This window comes from Streptopelia decaocto, assembly GCF_964273445.1.
Source record: "Streptopelia decaocto genome assembly, chromosome: 1".
In the NCBI taxonomy this organism is placed as follows: Eukaryota; Metazoa; Chordata; class Aves; order Columbiformes; family Columbidae; genus Streptopelia; species Streptopelia decaocto.
This window is the reverse complement of record NC_138663.1, coordinates 35,586,856-35,599,914: the sequence shown is the minus strand read 5'-3', so window position 1 is coordinate 35,599,914 and position 13,059 is coordinate 35,586,856. Positions and strand designations below refer to the sequence as shown.

Sequence of the window (13,059 nt, the reverse complement as noted above, 5' to 3'; positions counted from 1 at the left end):
TGTTTGATTTAAGTACCATTTTGCAAGACTATGTGGAAGAGTCTTGAGATGGTGGAGAAGATAAGTGGATCCTAAAACAAGTAAACCCTGGCTCCTAAAGGCTGGTGCTATCACAAATACTGGCTAAAGGAAACCGTAGGAAGGTGTTAATCTGCACTATGAAACAGTAATCCAGCTTCCTAAAGAAGGGACAGGCTAGTCACAGGTCTCAGAATAAACTGTCCTCAAGCGCAACAAGTTTCACATTCTTTTATTCTGCAGCAAATTAAAGGGGAAGATGGATCAAAGCCACTTGCCAAGATAATTTACTGGTAAAAGTCTAAAAGCCCATTAGATGCAGAGCCACTGGTGTAATCTTCTACGAAATTCACCAGCTCAGTTTTGGAACTGTTTTATGGCATTGCAAATACAACCTGATTCTTATTCATCCATAACAGAGGCTACAGACAGTCTGTCATTTTGTGGTTTGTAAAAAACTTGAATAAAGGTAGAAAAGACCTACACATTAGCTGAGGACCTAGTTTTAATCATACTTTCACATGATCAAGACTTTTTAATAGATCATTAACTCATTTTTACTCAGAAGCACTAATGTTCTCTAGGATCAGCAACAATAACTAGACTGAAATGCTGTCTGAAGTACATCTACTGTCTAGCTCATTTTCTTTTTAGAATGAAAAAGCCACACCCCCCAAGAGTAAGTCATCCATCAGTCTCAAAGTTAGTATGTGCTGCCTCCAAGGTGACAGTCCCCAATTGTAGGAGATTCCCAAGAAAGTCCAAAGAACACATTAGATATTTCCAGTACTACCCCAAGAAAATTATTGTCATTATTAGGTCTGCCCTTCATAACTGATTTTTCCTACCTTGTACTAACTTAGTGACAAACAGCTTAGCTTAGTTTCTATTTGAATAGAGAAGCAAAGGTATTCTAGGAATAATACATATTTGAAGATTTGTAGTTGAATATTATATTGTGCTCACAGTACTTAAGGTGCTCCAAAACTTTCTCTATGTGAATTAAGGATGGTCTTGTCCTGATCTTTTGCACGCAGTAAATAATAGAATCGATGATAGTAGGCAGGAAAATTAAAACCTCTTGAAAAGATCATAGTACCTTACATTGACTCAGTTCAGTGGGTCTGATATTGACTCTTTTGTACTACAAGTCTGCAACCATAATGAAAATTTATCCCTTCCTGGCATATGCAAGGAAGGGTGAAAAATAATAATGATTCTGTCAGATTCCTCTTCCATGTTATTTATTGATATAATGAGCATGTATGCTATGTATTTGATTAATTCCAGAAATAGCTTAAACATTCTTCAGGCAAGGAAAAAAAAAGCGGCAAAAAAATCACCATCTTTATTAATGGATAAGACAAAAACATCAGGGGTTAGTTATTCTTTCCCTCTTAAAACTGGTTTTAATTTTTTTAGCTCTTCTTCTAAGATATAAATTCTTTTGGATGTCCTGGCTAGGATGGCCCTGCTTGGTGCTCTGCATAAGTAGATTCAGCTCTAGAAAGGGCATGTTCTTAACACTTCCAAGAGCATCATCCACACCTTAGGAAAGCAAGTAAGGCCAGTGTCTGAAAAAGTGTTGTCAGTGAGCCTGTATCTCATTACCCTTTATGACAATTTTGTCATAATTGTAATTCGCTCTGCAAAGAAAAATGAATACACCTCCAAGTAAGTAATTCCAAAATGCCCTACTTCTGATTAAAGAAAGAAAATATCAGAAATTCATCCATTACCTATAATTCCAATGATACAATAAAAATTCAGTATAGCTGCAAAATAGTTTGTATTTGGTCCTCAGGGAAGGATAATGTTAAATTGTTTTTTCTAAGTTTCTGGGTTTGCTTAGAGAATAATGAAGTACATCTTCCTAAGTTAAACCAGATCTCAAAGAGAACAATTAATATACAAGACTGAAGCCTCGTCTCAAGGACAAATTTAATAATTTTTAAGTTTTTGTTCTGATACAAGCAGATGATTACTTGTTTAACTTAAAGAATAAAATTGTTTAACAAAGTAAAATGATTATTTTTTTAAAGAATTAAAGGGTGGAAGGTATAAGTCAGTACCCGTAACGTAAAGAGAAGCAAAACCTGAAAAAACTACACTTTTGTCAAAGAATGTAAACAAAGAGTAATGGCTGGGCATAAAGTGCCAAGGGCATAAAGTACACTTCTAATTGCACAAGCAGAGCTGATTGAAATACCCTTATCTCAGATACACATGGAGAAATACACCAAAAACTGAATTTATATGATCAGCAATATTTTTGATATGTTCTGATTGTTATTTTCAGAGACAAATATGTATCAAAATATGGTTTCAAACAATGACATAACACTCAAAGAGCAGGCAAAATAACTACAAATAAAGATAAGTCAAGTATATAATACAGGACTTAGTTACTGTAAAAGATTGTGCCTGGCCTGCCACTTCACAGCCCAAAGAATACTGCCTTTGTAGCCACCAATTTATAAATTCAATTAATTCTTGGGTTTTGTAGTATACCATTCTCTTTATATATACGACTTAAAAGTGTTGTCTAATGAAGGACACAGATAGAAACACATGAAAAAATGTATTTCTTATACCACCAAAGCCAAGAAAAAGCACTATGGAGAATCCAGTAAAGATAATGAAAAACATAACACTGTTTGCTTCCTAAAAAGTGTAAATGTCTAGAGTTAACACAGATGCCTAGATAATAAAAAGCACATTTAAAAAAATATTCCAAATCATTTAACTTCTAATTTTGACCCAAATAAGACCAGTCCCATCCTTTTTAATGGTTACAATACCCATCTATTATTTTATCTAGAGACTTATTTATTCAGAACTTGCTACCAAGTCCTAGTTAAACACAAGAAACAATCATATTGTTAAAAATATTGGGCATACCTATTGTATCAGCTTTACTAAATCTTCGTGTGACAACATTGTTCATATTTCCATTTTCACAAAGCTTTAACTCTGTTAGATATACTTCTACTTTGCAGTGCTTTACAAACATACCCTGTTCAACGACCTGAAAAACAGATTGGGATCAGGTATCAGTCCACATACGTTTTCAAATACATGCTTCAAAATATTTTTGAGAACTCTTCAAGAAACTGAAGTTCAGGGAATGTAAGACACTTAATAAATTACAAAAATTTGAACTAAAAGTCTCCAATAACTTTTAGAAATACAGTAAATGAAAAAAGTATTTTTTTTCCATTATGATGATGTCTTACCTGTGTCACCATGACTTTCAAAGTGTTCAGTAAATTGGAAATCACAAATATGCATACTTAACCAAAAGATAAGATACTTTATCACAAGACAGAAAAGACCAAAAGTTATTTTTTATTTCAAAACACATTAGTTGTATGGTACTTCCTCCAAATATGAAGAACTAGTGTACACAGTTATAGAATACTTATCAAAACCAGAATATACACTACTAAAAACTGGATATCACATATCTAAACAAATCCTGTATTTTAAAAAGAGCTAAATATCTTCCACTTACATTCTGGCAATGAATACATTCATTTGAAATTTCACCTACTCAATACAGTTCCTTATTATATGTTAATTTTTAACACCTATTACAAAATACTTAAGATACAGGAATTTTTTAAATATAAAAGTAAAATGTAGAAAAAAGTATTCAGGGTCACCTCTTAAATGTTTTTCCCTTGGATCTTCCAAAGTGTAACTGCAGTACTTAGTCATGTAGACTGTTCCAAAAATAACCATTGGCCTGATATGTGATACATCTGACAAATACGGTAAAAAAAAAAAAGCCACCAGCTAATTGCTGGGAGAGATCTGCTATGTGCTGTACAAATATAACTTGTATGCATGAGCCACAGGAAAAAAAAGAAGTGAATGATTTCATTGCTTTTCAGTAGTTTTTCCTAGCTTTAATGACCGCCAACCATAACATTTCAATAAAAATGCATCTTAATTTAAGCAGCTTAGTAAGGTTTTCAGAGTTACTAGAGTAACAACAACACAGTTGCAGTAAACAAAACTGTGCAGCATGGCTAAGACATTTCTGAGAACAAAACTGACACTGTAGTGGTAGTATTACCACATCCTATTACATAAATTCATAATGTTATTTGACATTGTATCAGTTTAAAATCTGGATCCACATTTCAAAAAAAGTTGATACAACAAAGTGCATGAAAGGAAAGTATCATCCCACCTCCATGGAAAAATATTAAGGCAGATGGGAGAAAGAATCATGAACAAACAACAAAAACATTCAAAAGAAAAAGTCTGAACCGGAATATGCATCTCAGAGGATAACTACTGTTCATATTACCAGAAAATAATGAAGCTAGGGCAGTTTATCTGGCCACTCATTGCACTCCATGCATTTTTTACAGTTAGTTCCTTGCAAGCAGAAGTTACTCGAATTCCCCTTCTCTCTCCTTCCATCTTTCCCCCAAAGTGAAAAAATTACAGAACTTTTACTTTAGCATTATGATGGAAGAGCATTCAGTTTGCTGAAATCCGTCTTAAAGAAAAACAGTAAAAAAATGATAACAGCTCTATCTTTTAAAGAGGGAGAGACATTTTAATGGATTTCAGCTCTTACTAAACTAGAGAAAAATAGACATTCCAGGGATGTCTCTTTAAAAAAAGATCTCTTTTATTGAATTAAAGAGAATGTAAAAAAAAAAAGCCAAGCTACTTCTACTGCTCACCAAATGAATCTCAAAGATACAAAATATCTTCTATAGCTAAATCTGGCATTTGTTTGAAAGGAATGCACTTCAAGTAAGCAGCCAGCATGCACGTAGTTAGACCATACCTGTGTCACAGGAGGGGAAAAAAGTTATATTACACCAGAAGTCATATCACACTAAATTCAAATCATAATATTATTTCAGCACTTTTTCAGGAATTCAAATAAAGATCCCTTTAATTGACAGAATACACCCTAATGGTCAATTTAGAAATGGCAAACATAACAAAATGTATTTTAAACTTAAGTAATTCAGTCCAGTGAGGATGCAGCTGTAATCACTACCCTGAAAATCTTAAGAAACAATAAAACCAAAAAAGACTATCTGATCAATAAACTGGTAAAATGACATATTACCTTAATAATAAGGATGGATATGTGCTGGAACAAACAAAAATTAACATCAAGTATGTTAATTTTTAAGTATCACAAACTGATGGAGGGCCACAGTGTCCACCATACCATGGACTGCTACTTGTGTTAAGCTTTTTGCTTAAAGAAAAAACTCCCTTATCAAGCTGCTGAACACAGAAGACTCTGCTTATGAAAGGAACTACCAATTACTCTGCCAGTGTTAAAATTATTAGAGCTAGGTTTTTCACTAATATAGTCAATAGTCTTAGGGTTTTATAATTAATTACAAAATCATTTGCATTAATAGACTTACAAGCTTCTAAAGTTCTTGAAATATTAGAGGGCTTATTTCCAGAAAAAAAAAAAAAATTATATCCTTTGCATCCTCGTCCCTCAATATTAAAAACTTAAGCCTCTAAAATCTGAATAAAAATTAGATTTCTATAAGCAACTAAAGCAGGAATTGTCTATATGGTTATCATAGGCCATGACTTAACAATGTTCTAGTAAATTTCTGTGCAGTTCCTGAATATTTGCAGGACCATATCTGAATCACGTTCATCCCAGTGGGTAATTTAAGAATACCTTGCGTGCAATTGGCTCTTGACCTTCCATGAGTGTGTACCAGCTAACTAGCCTATTCCAGCCTTCAGTTGGCAAAAGGATGTAATCCAGCTCATCAATGAGATGTTCCTTGAGAGACTGAGCATCACCATCTGCAAGAGAAAGATATTTTTACTTGAATACTGTAATTCTGCTACTTGAGTTTCTAATGTAACATTTTTCATACAAATAGCAAACAAAACATTTCTGGAGTCACAGTTATGCTGTCAGTATTACAGTGTCCAAAGCAAAACTCTTCTGAAGCTATTTAGACAAGCTATCCAGTTCACAGATATCACACCTATTACAGGTAGTATTCCTACACTCAGGAATCCAAGTGACAACCCCATATCCTCATGCAATCATAAGCACCTAACTTGTTATCACACACCATCATCGTCTTCAGAGAAACCAATCCTTTTCTCCACCCACTTCACACTTATTCCCACATCACCATGGATACTTCCATTTCATGCTACAGTTGCATCTTTAATTGAAAATGCAGGAATGGGTAGTTACAGTAGATACAAGACAAATTTCAAAGTCATTCACTCCATGTCAGATTGGGAAAATAACATGGTACAACCCTCCTACTTAAAGAATCCTACATGCTCTGGAAACACAGTCCCCACAAAATTCTTCACAGGGATGGAGAGATGCAACACTTGAAAGAAGTACAACTTGGCAACCTCTTCACGTAAATAGCACACTTTTAGCTTTGGTTCAATCCTTGTTACAGTTGTAAGAGAGCAGCGATCTTATATGTGTAAGAGCTGACGGGAGATCTGAGCCCCTGTGAGCCTCAGACAATTAGGGCAGCTGTCCTTCCGTTTGGAAGGACCCAACTACAGGTCAGCAAACATCCCTCTGTACAGAGGGAGATCAAACAAGGAAACCTTGTTTGAGAAACCATATTCAGCTCCAAATAACAAATCAGGATAACCAGCTTAATGAAGTTTGAAAATAAAGAGACAATGTATAAAAAATAAATAGACTGTAGTAAATACACAGTCTATTGATTTTCATTGTCCTATGTGAATGAACTGCAGAATTACACAGCGCACAAGTAACACTGAGCGTAATAGTAACCTTAAATAATCTCAAATTTCTTCAAGTATTGGTCTTTTTCTTGGACTATTTTTTTAAAGTAATACTTACAGGCAAAATTAATTACCTACAATTACCTACATTTTTCTCCAAGGACAAAAATAACTGTGTACAACGTGCATAGGAAAAGCACCAGGGTCCTCTCATTTGATAACATTTCCGTACTTTTCTTGTTTCTCCTTTGTACAGATATAGCAAACAGAGCATAATGTGACTTCAATTAAAAAAAAAAATCCTGAGCTTTAAAAAAGGCATACCTAAAAATTAGAGGTCCTTCAAAAATAACAACTATTCTTTTTTTATATAAGAATTTCACAAAACATGCTTCAATATGACCTTTTCTGTAGGAGAACAACACTATTGAGAACTTTTATGAGATGTTTGAGATGTGTTCACTTCTGGGTGGGAAGAGTATGCAAGATTCAGCTTACCAAGGCTCTAGAAATCTCCCTACTCACACTTACTACACCCTCAGTTGGTTTAAAGGCTTTGTGATTTTAAGGGAAAATACAGGAAGAAAACCAATGCTTTTTGCTTTAATCACCCAAACGCTGAAAATACAGGCAAAGAAGGATGCACAGCTTTCTTCTGCTCCTGTTATCACTGGTGCTGATTCCTTCTTTCCTTGTTTGAGTAAGTACCTTGATGTGTGAGCAAAACATGGGAGACATGTACCGTTCTCAGTTCATGTATTTTAAGTGTGTAATATTTGTTACTACCCTTAGCTGCTCAGAGATGGCAAAAAGATACTGTTGAAATAATATGTAATCTGTGCAGTTGAGAGCAGACTTCAAGCAGTCAAGAAGGAACAATACGGCTTGCATTCATTTTCTCCAATGAGAATCATCAGTGTGGGAAGAGCTGAAGAAAAAAACCCATAATGACGACAAAAACCCCAAGAGAGAGCCAGGTAAGTATTAGAATTATGAAGTTATTTTAGAAAAGGGGATAATCAAGTTCAGAAATAGCCAAAGTATTTGTTGCAATTTTAGCAACAAAAAGACAAAGTCAACACAGAAAGGCAACAAATAAAGTGGAAGAAAACCTCAGACTTTGGATTCCACTTTGGAAGCCATAGTACATAAATTCCTCAAGCAAAAGTAAAATGAAATTTCGCATTATTATCCTTGTGAACATACAGGTAAATATAAATTCAGTTCTTCATGGAGATAAATACAATTAATGTGACCTAATTAATGAGACTTCAATCAATACACCTATTTAACAGGTACTTTCTTTTTTTTCACCTCAGTCTGTTTCATCCTACCTGTAAAAGCAACAATTTTCAAGACTCAAATTTTGGTTCAGAACTGTCCTGTTCAATTAGGAAGAAATCTACGTGTAAGAAGTACATCCAAGAAATATTTGCTGAAACAATTAATGACTTGCACTATCAATTCTTACTTGGCCCACCCAACACTATGCATATGGGGGTTCCATTATAACTGGGAGCACGGTGAGGCAAGAAATCCATAAACACATCTTGAGGTCCAAGTGTCTCTAAAGAATTCACACTGTACTTCTGTACTGATCTGATACTGCTATAGGAGTTTATAGAGAGAAGATATAATTCCATTCTTTCTAAAACTCCCAACATATTTGCAAATATTATTTTTTCAGAACCTTATTCCATCAAAGAAGTCCACTGACTCAGACAATTCAGTCCCTCATATGCGACACTTTCTACAATGAGCTATCAGCTATTCTAAATAACTACTTCCTTGTGCTAGCTCTGCTAATCTAAACTCAACTACATATCTCTTCTTCTAAGGACAGCACATGTGAATTCCATTACATACAACAACATTTTAGCATATGCTAAGATTAACTGAAATCTCTGTCTGTTACTTTTCACTGCTTTTGCTTCGTCCAAGTATTTTGGAAATAAGGGAGCAACATTTAAGTAATAGCAGTACAACATAGTGCCTCAGTTTCCTGGAATCAGTCTTGAATTCAACAGTAGTTTTCCTTATGACTGCATTACACTGCAGAATATCTGAGACAGCACGTTCGCTTTAGATTTATTTATATTCTTTAAATCAGATGCAAATTTTCAGATTTAACATTTAAGGAGAGCAGTCTGAGAGTAACTGGTGCAAACCATGTGCCAAAGATGGGATTAAAACCCAAGCATTTTCAGGTTCAATTTATGCTACATAGGAAATCTCATACAGAGGATTGCTGCTTTGCAGCAGGTGAAAGAGATAGCTACTATTTGCTGAACACGAATACCCTTAATTTTAAAATGGCCTTCACACAGGAGGAGTAGATGCCAGGTGGTAATTGGATGCATGGTATCACTGCCAATGCAGAACCATAGTTTTAGAACCACGAATGAACAAAAAGTGAAGTTCATTAAACCCAGTGCTGTTTGTTTTTAAAACTGTACCAGCAGTGTCAAAATGATAGTAAGAATACAGGTTTTCAAGAGCTTTTAGCAAAATAGCTAACATGACTTTTGATTTGGACACCTAACCCTAACAAAGACTTCATATCCATGACCATGTATGTAGATTAAGTTATAAATTATACAGATGAACTAAAAAAGTGCTTTGCACAAATCAATCACCTGTGATACAAATCACCTTTTTAAAACAAGTAGACACAGAAGAGATAATAAGTTGATGCAGTCTCACTGAGGATAAAAAGGGTCTTTCTACATCTGATTTCAACTGAGAAGAAAAGTATCACCTGAACATGCCCACCTCACTGCAAGATTTACTACAAGAATGTACACAAGATCTAGATCCTCACATGTCAGAAAACAAAACATGTCACTCACCTGAAACAACAAGACCCTTAAGTTTGTGGATGGAAGAGAACATACAGATGCACATGACAACACAGCACCTTCCTCAAAGGCACTGATACTAGTCCCTGTCAGACATGCACACATACTGACAACTAGTTCAAGATGGTATGACAAGTCCTATGAAAGAGGCAATCATCTTTAACATTTACCTTGTAACATAATGAGACAGTAAATAGAGTTGAGAAGTTTTGAATGAAGAAAGTCAGAGTTCATCATAAACCCCATGAAGTTGTAAAAATTTGTATTACTAAGTGCAAAGAAATTATGCAGTACTGTTACATTACCTGGAACTGCAAAGAAAGAAACCCATTACCCACTAGATTTTGCAACTTAAATATTAACAGCTCTAATGACATTTCAATACTGGACATTAAATATAGAAGACTACTTAGAAGACCATAAAAAATTAGGAAATTATCCTCTATCATTTCACGCCACTTTATATTATGACTGAACTGCACAATACCTCTTTGAGTGTCCCAGAATCAAAGCAAGGCCTTGGGACTCATTTAAAAAAATTTAGAGTTTAACTTAAAAATGTTATTTTAAATGAACCAATTTAGTTAAGCTAAAACAGTCCTACTGAATTCAGTATTTGTCAACTTGACTAAAGTTCGATTCCCAAGGTATCCCAAACTATCATCACAAATCAGTAATTTGTACATTATGATATATTCTGTTACAATTGCAAAGAAGTTCCAATCATTTTATTTATAAAATTGCAATTTTTTAGGGAAATCTATTCCAGTTGTCACGGACTGAAAACAAACAAAAAGTTTTACCTTCATAAATGCTGAGATTCACTTACACTACCAACTACAGAAGATGAACAATGTGACAGATTAATTACACAATGAGAAGCAGTTACCTTTGAGAAGTCCAGAATTATCAATAGGACCAGGGTACACATTCTGATCCCCCATCTGATATTTGTCCCAGCTGTCAAAACCAACATATTTTTTCCACTGTTTGAACCAGCGACTATCCACTAGATACCTGAAATGGAAGAAGACATATAAGTTAATTATTGGCATGCTATACTTCCTACAGTACCAATTAATTCATACTAATGCACTTGCATCCATCAGCCTTGCAAAACAGAGGATGTTTTTCTATGTGGTCTGCTAACCATTATCAGCATGTCCTACCAACAAGGACTTTAATTGTCGGCAACTAAAGATCCCAGTAATCACAGTGGGTGAGTATAGCTTCACAAGACTGCCAACACAGCATATCAGAAGTCGAAAAATGGCAAGTTCAAAAAACATTGCCCTTTTTAGCACGAAATATCATCAGCTTTAATTCCTGTTCTCAACTGATAAATTCAGGAGATTTATATTAAATCTTTATAATTATACACTCCTTTAAAAAACGAGAGAAAACTTTTAGTAAAATATTTTTTCCTGCTGAAGTTTTATTTATAACATTCATATGCAAGTTGAAAAAATTTAGAATTCTGATGTCTTGTCAAGAACCAGAGTCTAAGTGTTTTCTTCCTTTGAGTCAGCATCAACACATAGAGTAAATGTTCTGCTCTTGAGGCAGTACTAGATGTTCCTCCTATGTATAATTATCAACTTCACACTTCCCTATAAAGGGATATCTCTGAACTCAGTTACACAGTATTTCCACCCAGATTAAAATGTTGCCAGTCTGGGTTTTGCTAAGTCCAGTGATACCTGCATTTTATATCTTTTTGTCCAGTTTTTTTTTTTTTTTAAGATTAAGATACCAAATTTGTTCTGTGATCCTCAAATTTTATTATCTATTTCTTTAAAGACATCATCTTCATTATTTCTCTTTCCTAAAAGTATTCATCTCCTTCTGCCTGGTATGTACTAACCTTTTTACTACTACCCTAGTACATGTCAGAATATCCCTATCAGGATAAAATGCTTGGTCAAACTAATCCTCATTCTTTTCTCCAGTATTTGACTGTTGAACTCTTATTTGTAGCATACCAATAATATGCTACTGAACCTTTAAGACATCTGAAAACTTCCTGGTGATTCAAATACTAGTCTGCTAATACATATAGCTTTATTATGTAATCATTCTACAGGAGTTACTCATGAACACCACAGAAAAACACAGAACAAAAACATTAACAGCCACGATTCTTGTAACCAAAGAAGTACAAAAACATTGCTTGAGTATTGTCACCATTTATTGCTGGGCAACAATAAACTTTTTACCTAATAGTTTTAAAAAAATATATTAGCAGGGCCTTATATTTGTGCTTCTAGATGATTTAACTACAACAAGAATTAACAAACCTAAGACACACAAGTTTTAATTATTTCTTCTTCTCAAGTCCAGTTTTTCTCTCTTACACACACAGATCAAGCGTGGAGTCAGCCTCCAGAAAGTACTACTAGCAAACCTCTGGTAAAGCAGGAATTACTGCTGAGTAGTACTCAGTAACTTTTTAGTCAACTTATCAGATTCTCTTTTCAATAAGCCCCAATTTTTTTTTCCACAGAATGTACTCTTAAACTTGTTAATCTATAGGTAAAAGTCCTTTGGTAACTGAGAGGAAAACAGCATTAAAAAGCTACACATAAGATCACCACAAGCTTTTGGATCCTTACTTTCCTTACATTCCTTCAAAGACATCAAAGACTCTGGTCTTAAAGGCAACTTTACCTCTATGACAAGACCATCCTAATTCACATGGTAAACAGTCTTGATTTGAAATATGATTAAATCAACAGTAACAATGAGTTTATGAAAAAATTACTCCTAGCCCTAGCTTGTAACTACCCTAAGCAAACAACATAAATAGCAAAGGAAAAGCTGTGTCTCAGCTGCTACAGAAATGGTTCTGCCAGTGTAAGAACTTTGGGTAGGGACCAAATTTCTCCCTCACTGCACACCAACGGCAGCCATACTCTGGAGCATGTACCTTGACCACCTCCCAGTCTAACACTTGGTCTCACATCTATTCTACTGTCACAACCTGTTATGGCTGCTTAAGAGCCATCACTGCTACGAGTTGCTATCTCTTCTGAAATTGTTCCGCACACAACTTTGTTTTTGAACTTGCAACACAATTTCTTTCTGGAATTTTAAACACTTAATAAAGCAGTCAGAAAACAGTCCCGAACTACTTTCCAAACTGAAACTATAGAAAAATAGCTCAGTTTTAAAGACTGTTAAGGAAATGTATATGAGGAGTATTTTGCTGCAGAAATGCCCCTTTCCACTAGTACCAGACTCAGAAACAGCGACTTAACAGTGCGTTTTGGGCACGATGCATCCCCCCCAAATGCATAATGAAACAGCATGGTTGAAGTCCTATTCCAGAATGATGAGATACTTAACATCACTACGATGTTACAATATTGAATCATTCTAAAGTAGCCTGGCCCAGCACTAATTATTTCAGTCTTGTGGAAGAATTCCCTTGACATACTTTGTT

General features: G+C 34.7%; 1 protein-coding gene across 3 annotated transcripts in view; it reads right to left on the bottom strand.

The window, feature by feature from the left end:
* USP15 (ubiquitin specific peptidase 15) overlaps positions 1–13,059 on the bottom strand; it is a 65,944-nt gene that overhangs the window by 38,860 nt on the left and 14,025 nt on the right. For 2 of the 3 annotated variants that reach the window (XM_082042934.1, XM_082042938.1), the window contains exons 2-4: positions 10,507–10,634; positions 5,702–5,832; positions 2,920–3,046 (exon numbers count right to left, since the gene is read on the bottom strand). In XM_082042934.1, coding sequence (XP_081899060.1) covers positions 2,920–3,046; positions 5,702–5,832; positions 10,507–10,634 — 386 coding nt within the window. Of the gene's footprint in view, positions 1–2,919; positions 3,047–3,683; positions 3,787–5,701; positions 5,833–10,506; positions 10,635–13,059 lie in introns of those variants that run through there. The other variant, XM_082042935.1, reaches the window with a different exon arrangement.